General features: G+C 53.7%; 1 protein-coding gene across 1 annotated transcript in view; it reads left to right on the top strand.

The window, feature by feature from the left end:
- Positions 1-13245, top strand: part of RGS3 (regulator of G protein signaling 3) — a 55173-nt gene that overhangs the window by 19238 nt on the left and 22690 nt on the right. The window contains exons 13-15 of the mRNA XM_057384928.1: positions 2839-3026; positions 4594-4677; positions 12720-12831. Of these exons, the coding sequence (XP_057240911.1) occupies positions 2839-3026; positions 4594-4677; positions 12720-12831 (384 nt within the window). The remainder of the gene's footprint in view (positions 1-2838; positions 3027-4593; positions 4678-12719; positions 12832-13245) is intronic.

Raw genomic sequence — 13245 nt, 5'->3', positions numbered from 1 at the left:
GCTGTGCCAGATTTGGGGGATGTTCAAACTCTGGGCTCTGCAGCCTCTGGGCCAGCTCTCCTCAAAAMCCCTTTGAAACATCAGTTCCTAAAGCACACCTCTGACAGTGTGCTTGGGTTTTGCTGGAGCTCCTTGGGATGGTTGGACTCATGGGCTGAGGTGGTGGCAGGGCTGGGCACTGCAGGAACCCAGGTCCATGTGGAAAATGCCCCTTGTCTGTTCAGGGATTTGGGAGCTCTGGGAGGCTGTGCTCACAGCCTGGCCTTCTGGGTGCCCTCRGGATGCTCTGGGCACCCCTGGAGAGGTGAGCTCACCCAGGAGTGTGCATCCCTCAGCATTCCCTGGCTGGGGAGRGCACAGCTGGAAACTGTGGTGCTGTCCCTAAAGGTGGGGCATTGTCCATGAAAAACAAAGTGTGGGGCTGGCAGAGCTTGGGGGCAGGATGGGGCAATGTGGGTGCCAGGTCCCCATGCCTCGGGTGCTCCCAGCCCTGCAGCTCTGCAGCCAAGAGAATTTTCCACTCTCAGCTGCAGGGGATGTTTTGTTCTGTGKATAATTGCAGCCCTTTCCTGCTGTTTGTGGACCCTGTGAAAAGATGAGCTGGACCATGGGGACTTGTTCTTACAGTAGGGTGGGATTTGAAAGGGTTCGGCTTCTTTCTTCCCGTAACAAATTTTGAGTTTTTATGGATTGTTTCTTCCTAAAACAAATTTTGGGTTTTTATGGATTGTTTCTTCCCAAAACAAATTTTTGGTTTTTATGGATTGCTTCTTCCCATAACAAATTTTGGGTTTTTATGGGTTGTTTTCAATTGTTTAATGTTAAGTCTTTAGAGGGAGGTGGGTATCAGTGAACCTGAGCTGTAGGAGCTGCCCAGCTGTCCTTCAGTGACAGGAGCTGACCTTTGGGGTGTTTCTGTGCCAGGGCTTGTGCAGGTGATTATTTCCTCTGATAAAACGAGGTGATTTAGGGATAAGAGGAGAAGCAGATCCTGAACAKCCCAGACAGATTTTATCTGTCCTATGCTGAGCTGTCTCTTGTTCCTCAATGTTATCTGGCAGTGGAACCACGAGAAAGGGAGAAGGGAGAATGCCAGGACTGATGCACTCAGAGGTGGGGAGAAGCTCTTGGGTCAGGAGGGTCCCCCCAGCAGGGGCAGCTGCTGCAGGCAGCACTGAGCAGCCAGGCTGCCTTCCCCCCACCCAGCACTGGCTGGGCTGCCCTAATCTGTAAATGTGCTATTTCCTGATATTTCATGGGATTTGTAATGCTGGCCAGATCTGGGTGTTTGCTTTGGACGACACCTTATCTGCTCCCAGCCTGGTCAGGGGTGCTTGGCTCATTCCTGCCTGGGAGGGCTCTGGGCGTCACTGACAGGGAGAAAAGCTGCTGTGGTGGGAGCAGGAGCTGTGAGGTGGCTGCAGGGAGGGATGGAGGGATGCTGGGGGTCCTCAGAGAGGAATGGAGAGATGCTGAGGGACCCCAGAGAGGGATGGAGGGATGCTGAGGGACCCCAGAGAGGGATGGAGGGATGCTGGGGGACCCCAGGGAGGGATGGAGGGATGCTTATTCCTGTTCCTGAGACATCCCCAGGGCCAAAAGGAGCGTGCTCCAGCTCCTCACCTGGATGTGTTCARTCCCACTGAGCACTCTGCCTGCAGCCCCAAGCTGGCTCAGTTTGTCAGCTACAGCRGGAGGGAGGAAGGAAATATTTTGATTTTTCAGTGGGGTTTCTTTTGAAGATACAATTTTTTTTKGTTAAAGAGCCATTCCCGTTGGTGCTGCCTGTGAGCTTTAGGACAGAGTACAGGTCACTGGTGTCCAGCAGGACCTGGTCTGGGCTCTGAGGTGGGAGTGTGCAGGGGAAGCTCCCTGTAATCCCTTCTTTGAGTGAGGATAACCCTGCAGGGAAGGGGGGCAGGCTGAACACCAGCCAGGCTGCTCGGACCTTCTCCAGCCCCAGAATAAGGCTGAAAAGCAGAGGGTGATGTGGTGCCAGCCTCATGAGCAGTGAGCTCATCCTTTATCAATACCCCCAATGTGTGGGTAACCATCGCTGCGAGCTGCAGGGGTTGAGCCCAGGCCAGGAATGGGTGCCAGGAACTTCTGCCTTTCCCTGACACCTCCAATCTCAGCATCTCCTGAAAACTCTGATGAACTCACTGCCCCATGCCATGACACTGCTGCACTTYGCTGACTTCCACGCCCAGAATCCAGAGCAGGCAGGACTTGTGTGGRTAAAGATGTTTAAGTCCCTCTCCAGCTCTCCTGGAGCCCCTTTAGGCCCTGGAGGGGCTCTGASCTCTCCCTGGAGCCTTCCCCTCTCCCAGTGAGCACTCCCAGCTCTCCCAGCTCCAGAGCAGAGGGGCTCCAGCCCTTGGAGCAGCTCCATGGCCTCTCTGGACTCTCCAGCAGCTCCAGGTCCTCCCTGTGCTGGACTCCAAAGTGGGACAGGGCTCTGTGGGTGGGATCTGGCCTGAGCCAGAGCTTGCTGTGGCCTCCCTGGTCCTGTTTGTACCTCCCCAGCTGTGCCTGTGCTGCTGGTGGCATCCACTGAACTCCTCAGGCCACCGAGAGAGCGTCTCTGGAGCAAAACCACCCCAGAGCATCTCTGGAGCAAAACCACCCCAGAGCATCTTGGTTTGCATCAGGAAAAGTGAAATCAGTGCTGTGATTCCATGAATCCCTGGGACAGTTGGTAGCAGAGTGGTGCCTGTCCCTGCTGCTTTTGGCTGTTCCCAGGGTTTCCATGCCTGGGAGAGCAGGTCTGAGCTGGCGTGGGCAGAGCTGGAGCTCTCTCCTCATCCTGTGTTCCCTTCTGCCTCTCTGCCCATGCAGGGAGTGCCTGCAAAGGGAAATCACACACGGGCTCTGGCAGGAAATCCAGGCTGATGAAGACYGTGCAGACCATGAAGAGCTACGGGAACTACCAGAACTGCACCATCGTGAGGCCCCACATCCCCCATTCCTACGGCACCTACGTGACCCTGGCCCCCAAAGTGCTGGTGTTCCCCATCTTCGTGCAGGTCAGTGCAGCTGSGAGGGAGCTGGGGGGTGATCAGAGCCTGGGATGGGGCTGGGCAGATCAGCAGGGTCTCAGCAGAGTCCCAGCAGAGTCCTAGCAGGGTTCCTGCCATCCTCAGCCCTCCTCTGGAGCTGGCTGTTCTCCACACGGTGCTGGAGATTGTCTCAAAGTAGATTCTGTCCTGCCCAAGCAATTATCTGTTGGATTTTTCCCCATTTTCAGCTTTCAGTTCTGATCATTGGTGTTTGCTGGAGTCAGGAGGAGGTGTCCCAGCTTCTGGTCTTCTGCAGACAGCTTTGATGTGCAGAACAGTGTGGCTGTACTGTCAGGGTGCAAACAAAGGGGTTTTAGTTTAGCTGGTGACCACCATTAAATTAAATCTCCCTTTAGGCACTGGAGGGGGTTCTGAGGTCTCCCTGGAGCCTTCTCCTCTCCAGGTRAGCACCCCCAGCTCTCCCAGCCTGGCTCCAGAGCAGAGGACMAGGATCCAAGGCACAGGGAATGTTCTGCCTCCCCAGTTCCATGAGCTGTTTTAAGGAAACAGCCCTGAATTTCATGGAAGTGGCTCTAACTCCTGTGTCCTTCATTTCGTCCTTCACATGGCCAGAATCCCACAAACCTCACCAGATCCATGTATTTTGCACACTGGTGATGAATCCCTTCATCTGTGAACCTGTGGGGAGCCCTTTGTGCTCCTCTGCCAGCAGCRATGGCTTTGTCCCCTCAGCTCAGACTGGTGACTTCCCCTGGGCTGAAGCCACAGTCCCTGTTTCCTGTCACTCCATGTTTCCTGTCACTCCAGCCTGTGCCTGKGGCCAGTGTGGGCTGGGCTGGGGCTGGGGCTGGTGTTTGACCACCTCCCTCCTCCCCATTGCACCTGACTGACCACTCACCTTGTGTCCACCTGCCTGGGCTCTGTTCTTTGGTGGGAGCACAGCTGGCACTTTCTGCCTCCTTTCTCCCCAAACCCATCTTGGACAGTGCCTGGGGTATTTCTGCCCCTTCAGGAGATGGTTTTTCTCTTTTCCCTCCTGTCCCCACTGTGTGCTCCCGAGGATGATCCCTCAGGGTTTGTTCTGCYCTCAGGACACCTGAGCCTGTCCCATTCCCCAGCGCTGACTGGGGAGCTGGGCGTGGCGTGGGAAGGGACAGGAATTCTGAAAAGTTTCTTTAAGAGTGATCCACCCCATCAGGTGCAAATATTCACATCTGAGGGACGTGGGAACCCGACGTGGCACCCGTGTGGTTGTGTTTCCTGCTGACAAACCTCCCCAACCGCCCAGCAGAACAGTCCCTGCACAAAGGCCGGGGCTGGCTGCCTTTTCGAGGGCTGGCTGCCTTTTCACAGCTGGGCTGACCGAGGTGTGAGTGCAGGGTTTTGTTTGCTCCTCTAACTTGTGTCCTGAGCACAGTGTGAGGTGGCTTCTCCCTGGATGAGTTACAGCTCAAAGTGAAGACAGCGTGGCTGTGGTGGGTGGAAAATTTATCTCACAAACCACGTTGCCACTGGAAGGTTTGACTGTTTCTTTTGTKTTCTTMTYTKTTTTTTTTTTKCCATCCCAACCAAGCCCCTGGATCTTTGCAACCCAGCCCGGACTCTGCTGCTGTCGGAGGAGCTGCTCCTTCACGAGAGCAGGAACAGAACTACCCAGGTAAAACCYTTTCCTGTTGTCTGAGCTTTCTAAACCTGCACTTCTGCAGTCTTAGATAGAGGATGGAATTACAGAATCACAGTGGTTTGTTTTGAAGGGACTTTAGAGTTCATCCAGTTCCACCCTTGCCATGGGCAGGGACACCTTCCACTGTCCCAGGCTGCTCCCAGCCCCAGTGTCCAGCCTGGCCTTGGACACTGCCAGGGATCCAGGGGCAGCCACAGCTGCTCTGAGCACTTCCCACCCTGACAGGGAGGAATTATTTCCCAATATCCCATCTATCCCTGCCCTCTGGCAGTTGGAAGCCATTCCCCCTTGTCCTATCCCTCCATTTCTTTTCTCCAGCTCTTCTGGAGCCCCTTKAGGCACTGGAAGGGACATGGAGAAGGGACTGGAAGGGACACCTCATTACACTGAGATGGGAAATGTTTTATTGTGCAGAAACTAATATGATGCTTGGAAAGACTTGTCATCAGTTTCTTGTRGCATAAACTAAATATCAAAACTCTTCTGTGCTGGAAATCATCTTTTCTTCCTGTCTCCTTTGATCTCACAGAGGGAAAACTGTGAGTGGCAAATGCGCATCAGTGACAGCCCAGCAGGCTTGGGAGGAGGGGGTTGAAGGGTATTTTGTGCCAGGTTAGGGAATCACAGAATGACAAAATGGTTCAGTCCCCTCTCCCTGCTCAACCCCACTCAGGGTTGTGTCCAAGTGGCTTTGCAGCAGCTCTAGGGAAGGAGAATCCACAGCCCAGAGCTAGAGCTAGGCAGAGAACTTGCTACAGATGCTCTGAGAATTTCAGTTCCTCAGGTCACACGTCCTGCCCGAATTCCTCTCATTCTTCTTACTCCAGCTTTCTTGCCAGGCTGTTGGAGAGCTCTTAGAAATCTGGGGACTCTGTGGAGCTTGGGCACCCTGTGGATGGGACAACTTCTGTCACCCAAACTGGCAGAGTTTGGCTGTGTTGATCACATTTGCTGCTGGCTTCACTTGCATCCAGCTGCAAAGCCCTGGGATTTGGGCTGCAGAGCCCACTCAGGCATTGCTCACCAGTGCCATTTCTTTTGGGGTCGTTTCAGAGGATCTCACCACTGTACAGAGTCATTTGGGGTTGAATTTAGCTGTGACATCCTCACAGATCTGTAAAGGAGGTTCTGTTTTAGGGTGATACCTTCTGGGTGGTCAACAGCAGAACCTCAGAGCCACCTCCCAATACTCCCAGTACAAACCAGTGCAGGGCTGTGTTAAGTGGCTCCTCTCTCTTTCTGCTTTTCACTGTGTAATTCATCCCTTTCTTTGACTTGAATCCATTGGGGTTATTTTCTGCCCAGAAGTACATGAAAATACATCAAAGTGTATGAAAAATTCCATGATTGATTAGAAAACTTGGCATTAACTTGTAACTAGGACCCTTCCCCTGTCTGTCCTGCTGTCCTGTGCAGCTCAGGGTCTCCTGGGCACCTGCAGGAATGAAACCCAGCTAAACTCTTGGTTGTGTGCCACAGCTGTGGATGGGAATAGAGCTGAAATCAGGGAACTCCTCCTCCTGGGTGGGTTGGAGGTGCCTGCTTTCAGGCCAGGCTCAGGTGTCTGGGGTAGCAGCCAAATGTGGAATATTTATTATGGAGATATATTTATATATATAATGGAGATAGAAATATATATATATATATATATATATATAAATAAAATGGAGATATATATATATATATATATATATAAATGGATATATATATAAAATGGATATATATATGATGGAGGTATATATATTTATAAATTGATATATATATTTATGATAGATATACATACACATATATACAAATAGATATATATAATAGTTATATATAATAGATAGATAGATAGATAGATAGATAGATAGATAAATAAAATATATATATTATGGATAACTAATGCTGTTTGCAGCCTGGGTGGGGTATTTGTGCACATGGGGAGGATGGAGAACCCCAGCACAAGCGTGTTTGGAGGAGGGGTCTGCTCTTCCCTGCAGAGACCCCGCTGTGGGCAGGGTCAGGAGGGAAATGTCTCAGGGAAAGGACTTTGCTTAGGATGCTTTTGGGATGAGTGTGAAGCTGGGGGAGGATTTCCCAGCTGGAGCTGGTGCCAGGAAAGGGCAGGATGGTGGCCAGGGACGTGAGGCAGCGTTGGGGAATGCTGGTGCCCGGGGGCTGTGGTGTCTGGGTGAGCTGGCACAGGGCAGGGCAGGAGGGGCTGACTCAGGGGGTGAGGAATGGGAACAGCTCGTGGTGCTGAGCCCTTGCTGGCAGTGACAGGGAGGTGCCAGCACCGGGGTGTCACCCAGGGCCCCTGGAAAGGGCTCTCTGGTGTCTGAGTGTGTGGCACAGCTGTGGGAGGCTCTGTAGAGCTTCAAGGACTCCATGCAGGTCTCTCTGGAACACCGGGCTCTGCTCTCCAGTGGAGCAGGGCTGTCAGCTCTGGTTCTGCTGGGCTGGGAAGGGACTGACCCTCAGCCTCTGGAGCCCAACACAGCCTGGGCACAATGGAGCTGCCTTGGGGCAGGCGGGCTCTGACTCCTCCCTTTGCTGGACTTGAACCCTTTCCCTCTCCAGCCTTCTCTGCTGCCCACACAGAGGCTCTCTTKTGTCCAATCCATCCTTTCTTCCTTGCTCCACATGCTTTTCCATTTTCCCACTGCTTTTCCCGCACAAAAAGCTCCTGTGCTTTGCAGGACTGAGTACAAAGTGAGGGAGGAGGGCCCAGGTGAATTTGCAGGCACTGGAGGTCCCCCTCCTTTCTTTTTTTCCTAACCTACCCAGAACCTTTTCCCTGCTGCAGTTTTGACATCAGGCACCCCATCCTTGTCCCTGAACAAACTCTCTCCCATCTCCTGAAGGAGCCAACCTATCTCTCTGGAGGCTTGCCAGGCTCTGGCCTTTCCCTGACCTTACCTCTGGGGCAATCCTTATTCAGGCCTTAATCACATCCTGTCTAGACTTTGCTGCAGTTCCCGCTTTTATGCTCTCCTGAAATCCCTCCAGCCCCTGGAGAGGGCCAGAGGAGCCCGTGGGCCATGGCACACGAGGGGTCCAGGGTGGGATTTGGCCCCATCCATCCCTGTCCAGTGGAGCTGGAGGTCTCCCAGAGCCCTGGGATGTCTGCACAGCGTGAGCCATGCYCGTGCCCTTCCTGTCCCTCCTTCCTGCCACCCTGGCAGGGCAGGGTGGGCTCCCTGCAGTGAGACCCCATGGATGGGCATGGCCAGGGTAATGCTCTTCTCTCTCTCATTCTTTCCCCAAATTCCTGGCACTAGTGGCCTGGTTGGGCTGCCAGTTCCCTGCTTTGGTGGTCACTGAGTTTGACCCAAACCCTGCTCCTTGGCACAGGTGTTTGAAGCTTGTTTTCTGCCTATTTTAGCCACTTTAATTTCGGTGAAAATAGCAGAAACCTGCACGTACCTCCTCCTTCCATCCACCACACTGCTCCCACTGACTGTCCCCGCTTCACAACCTCTTAATATCCTTTTTTACACCATTTTTTACACCATTTTTACACCATTTTTACACCATTTCCCCATCTGCACAGCCACTGCCTGTGCTGTCTGAGGGAGGGACTGGGATTCCTTGGGGTGTTCAGTGCCTGCTCACCCCTGATGGTCACAGGATGGTCAAGGAAAGAAGAGTTTTAGTTTCAGGTAAGGCAAGGCAAGGGCCCAAGTTGATACCTAAAGCCTTCACTGGGGATCTCCTTTTGGAAAGTGTGGTGGTTTATCCTGGCTGAGTATTTCACCTCCTTCCTGAGTGGATGATTTCCCACCTGATAATATTGACATAAAAAATGTGTCAGGCAGTGAAAGAGGGTAAATGTGGGCTGAGAGGCTGCTGAGAAGTTCTTCTGTCCCCAGAGGGTGCTGGCACTGCCCAGGCTCCCCAGGRAATGGTCCCGGCCCCGAGGCTGCCAGAGCTCCAGGAGCGTTTGGACAGCGCTGCCAGGGATGGACAGGGTGGGGTTTTGGGGGGTCTGGGCAGGGACAGGGGCTGGACTGGGTGATCCTCCCAGCTCAGGATATCCTGTGACTCCATGATTCTGTGATCTTTGGGGTTTACTGTGTGCCCCAGCTCCTGGAGAGCCTGTTCAGTCCCCACCACCCTCTGGATTAAGATCTTCTCAGCAGCCCACATTTACCCTCTTTCACTGCCTGATGCTTTCTTTTTCTCCCAATATCAGTTTCACAAGAGGGCTACCAGGATAAATCAAAATATCAAAAACTGGAGGAACATTAAGAAAGCTTTATCCATTTAGCTGAACTGAACTAATGGAAGTGCAGGAACTCTGCAGACACTCTCTTGTGCTGGTAGCACTGGAGCTTCCCGTTTGAAGCTGGGATAATTTTTCTGKAGAAGAATGCAGGAAACAGAAAATGTGTGTGGCTCAGTCCTGGGGGTGAATACCTGTCCCAAGAGGTCCCCACCTGGTCACAGGGTCTTTCTGGCCATGCAGGCAGCGTTCTCTGGCCAGCTGAGATGCAGGTGACTATCACCATGTTCTCATTTGGCATCTGGCAGCTCTGTCATGAAACCTTCTGCTCTCTCAGCTCCCTGTTCCGCTGGGCACTGCTGTGAGACTCTGGCTAGAGAGGGAGATGGCTCAGAGTGACTCCACTGGCTCAGATTTCCTGATTTCCTCAGATTTTGCTGAGCACAGGGACAGGTGGCCCTGACCCATTGGTGACTCTCCTGGTGTCCCTGCTGCAGCTGCGAGGTGTGCCCTGCTCCCTGCTGCTTCCAGGGGCTGTCTGGGCACAGATGAGCAACAGAGGACGAGGTTGGGAAGGGAATTAACTATTCTTAAGTGTGAATGTCACTTGAGACCTCAAGGCTTTATTTCTGGGCACCTTTTTATGGTGATTTTGTTGGCACATTTTCCTTTCCAAGATGTGATGTGGCAGTCCTAGGGTTATCCCCTCTAGGGAAGCACGTTGCTCCCACCTTCCCCCTGGGCTTTCAGTTTCTCTTCATTTCCTTCAGGAAACTCTTTAAACTCTTTAAACTGTGCCCTGTGTCAGTGCTTTGCCAGCTCTGTAGCTGCTCAGTCCCCTCAGCAGAAGAGGCTGTGCTGTTTGCCATGTGGCAGAGCACACCCAGATGAGCAGTGTGGACACTTCAGGGTCAGCCTCTAGGAACARTTTTTTCCCACTGTAAAATCTGTTCACACCCCTGAAAGGTACTTGTGACCATGACCACGTGGCTTTGACCCCAGCAACAACCCAGAGATGCCCATCTCTGTCTCCRGAGTCCTTCCCTCCTGTCAGCTGTTGTATTTCTGATTTTGGGGYAGGAAATTACTTTTGGGAAATACCYAAAGCTACTCTGACTCCCCAAGGAGCAGCTCTGGTGGATTCTGTGCCTTGCCTGGGTGAACCCAGACATTGTGTTTGTTGTTTGTTTGCTCTTGGCTTTTATTAGCCCTGTGATTTCTCAGGGTAGATGTGTTTGCCAAGGGCTGTCAGAGACAGGTCACAGCCTGTCAGTGTGGGATGGCAGAGCCCCACAGACTCCTCCAGCCTCCCCTCATYCCTGCTGCCCTGGGGTCATCCATGAGCAGAGCTTTCCCTGCTCAGCTCTCAGGGGGAAGATGTGTCCAGCTCCCACCTCAGGGGTCTGCTGGAGCCCCGGGCCTGCAGTGCTGGGCTGGCTTTGGATCTGCCTCTGCTTCTCCTCTGCCTTTCCTCTGCCTTTCCTCTGCCTCTCCTCTGCCTCTCCTCTGCCTCTGCCTCTCCTCTGCCTCTCCTCTCCCTCTCCTCTGCCTCTGCCTCTCCCTCTCCTCTGCCTCTGCCTCTCCCTCTCCTCTCCCTCTGGGGGTGCAAGGGACACTTTTGCTTTCCCCCACAAGAGCCTGGAGGAGCAGAGGGGCCTTCACCAACTGCTCTAAGATTAAGTGTGTTCCTGGAAACAGCATCTGATGGAGATGCTCTTACAGAACCCATGCTAGATGTGCTTTTATCTTCTACATCCCGAATTCAGTCCATCCCATCTTCCTGTAAAAGCACAATRTTACCTGTAAATCCTTATCATGTAATTCTATTTCCAAGATTCTCTATTGAAACCGATTCCTTATTCAAAAAATTGGTTTTGAAGTGATTTTCCTGCTCATCCCAATCTTTTTTCTTCYGTTTAAACTTCCATGAGTAGCAAGTCTTAAGTTTCTTTCCCCCATTTCCATGTGACCTCTTGYTGATCATGCTTTTATCTCCTGCATTTTGGGTTGCTATCTCAAAATCCTTTCAAAACCTCTTCTTTGGGCTTGAGGGAACTGAGATGGCACCAGACAGGTTCCAGAAAAGTCACCTTTTGTCAAAGGTGGGTGTGGGATGGAGGCTGCAGTGCAGTTTGTACGTGGTTATTCCTTGGAAGGAATGGAGAGGGTGGATGTAGCACTGGGCCAGCAGAGTGCTGAGAGCAGAGGAAGGGATTTTCCAAATAATGCAGAGAARAGCAGCCCCTCCCTGGTTTCACTGTCAGTTAAAGCTCCACCAGCAGCTTTCTGCTAATCGAGAATCCCACAAAAACGAGTTTGCACTGCACGGAGAAATCTTGTGGTGAGGGCTTGGTTTTGGATCCAGAGCCAGCTGAGGCTCCCCACATGTGATGACTGTCCTGCTGACCCAAATTGTGACTGACCCAACTTGTCCTGCTCAGGAGGTGTCCGTCAGACCTGGGCAGGGACACAAACTGTGCCTTGGTCCCTGGGGGCACAGTGTCACCTCTCTGTGCCCTCTCCCACCTGCCTGGGGCTCTGGCTGTTGTCTCCTTTTCCAAAAGGGTTCCTCAAAGGCCACAAACGCTTCCTTGCTGTGGCTTGGGGTTGCAGAACAGCTTTGCCTTTGCTGGGAGGTTTTGGGGGCACCCCAAGGTGCTCACACCACTGTGCCAGGCACTGTGCCACTGCCATATGGCAGCTGCTCCCTGGCATCTCTGGTGACCTGGGACAGGATTTGAGAGAATGGCTGGAGCTGGGCCAGGGCAAGGTCAGGCTGGAGAGCAGGGAAAGGTTCTTCTGTCCCCAGAGGGTGCTGGCACTGCCCAGGCTCCCCAGGGAATGGTCCCGGCCCTGAGGCTGCCAGAGCTCCAGGAGCGTTTGGACAGCGCTGCCAGGGATGGACAGGGTGGGGCTGTTGGGGGGTCTGGGCAGGGACAGGGACTGGACTGGATGGTCCTGTTGGTCCCTCCCAGCTCGGGATATCCTGTGACTCCATGGTTCTGTGAACTTTGGGGTTTTCTGTGTGCCCCAGCTCCTGGAGGACAGGACAGGCTCACAGCTCAGCTATGTGCACCAGGCTTCTCATCCCTGGCTCAAGGAACTCCAGTGCAGGGGAGAAGCTCATTCTTATTTCMAAGGTCTCATTAATCTGAGCTGATTGAACTGAGGACCTTGGGCAATGCTTTTCCCACTGGTCTGGGGTAGCTCCTGGGACAGAGTCACTGCTGGTGCAGTTCTGGGTGCACACGTGGGCCAGTGTTTCCTTTCCACCCCCACCGTGGTTTGGGGTGTCACCTTTGTCCCCTGCAGCTGCTTTTGTGGGTCCTGCTCCTGTAAGAACCAAACTTTATTTTCTCACTGAGAGCAGTGAGAAGCTCCTCCRTGGGCGTGCTCAGGGTGACCAGATTCGCTCTCAGGCTGCAACTTCTGCTCCGTGCTGGGATTAGTCGGCACCTCCTTCCCTCCTCCTGCTCTGATTTGTGACTGATGTCACTGGGCAGTGACAGGAGGGAGCAGAGGGTGTGTTTGTGGTGCTGAACCGTCGGGCAGGTTTGTCCCTGCTGCCACAGGGCTCCTCCAGCCTCGCTCAGCGGCTGCCGAGAGAGGGGAGCTTCACCCAGAGCCCAGGGGTGCAGGAGGCATCAGCCCCAGGAAAGGGGAGCTTCGCCCAGGGGTGCAGCAGCCATCAGCCCTGGGAAGGGCTGGCCGGGCTCCCTGCTGTGGCTGCTCCTGTCCCCAGGACACCGCCTCAGTGCCACGAGATGAGCTCCTCAGAGCTTCTCCTCTGCTGCTCCTGTGCTTCCAGGTGACCCTTTTTGTCTACTCGGACCTGCTGCTCTTCACCAAGGAGGACGAGCCCGGGCGCTGCAACGTGCTCAGGAACCCTCTGTACCTGCACAGTGTCAAGCTCCAGGAGGGTGAGTGTCTGCAGCACAACTGGAGGCATTTTGGGGGTTTTCTGGCTGCTGCCTGCCAAGGTTTCTGGCCAGCAGCAGGAGAGCACCCCACWGTCCTGTTGCTTCCAGTGCCATCCAGCTGGTGCTTCCAGGTCATCCTTCCCGGGGTGCAGGGCCAGCTTCACCCCTCATCTCCCTGCTTTAACCCAAGCCCTGGCAGATCCATCTCCTGGGACACCTCAGGCCTTTTGCAGGTTGTTCCTTTTTGGGTGCTGTCTCAGAATTGGGGCTGGCATTYCCCGGGCTCTGTTCCCCTCGCTGGTGTCACGCTGTGGCAGCAGGGACTGGCCCAGGCTGGGAAGGGGAACTGAAGGCTCGAGGCTCCCCTGTGGTGCCTGAGGGAGTTTGGAGATTGGCTCCAAGCGGGGCTGGCCA

This window comes from Malurus melanocephalus, unplaced genomic scaffold (assembly GCF_030028575.1).
Source record: "Malurus melanocephalus ecotype Western Australia unplaced genomic scaffold, MMel_1.1 scaffold_757, whole genome shotgun sequence".
NCBI lineage: Eukaryota > Metazoa > Chordata > Aves > Passeriformes > Maluridae > Malurus > Malurus melanocephalus.
This window is presented reverse-complemented; position numbering and strand designations above follow the sequence as displayed.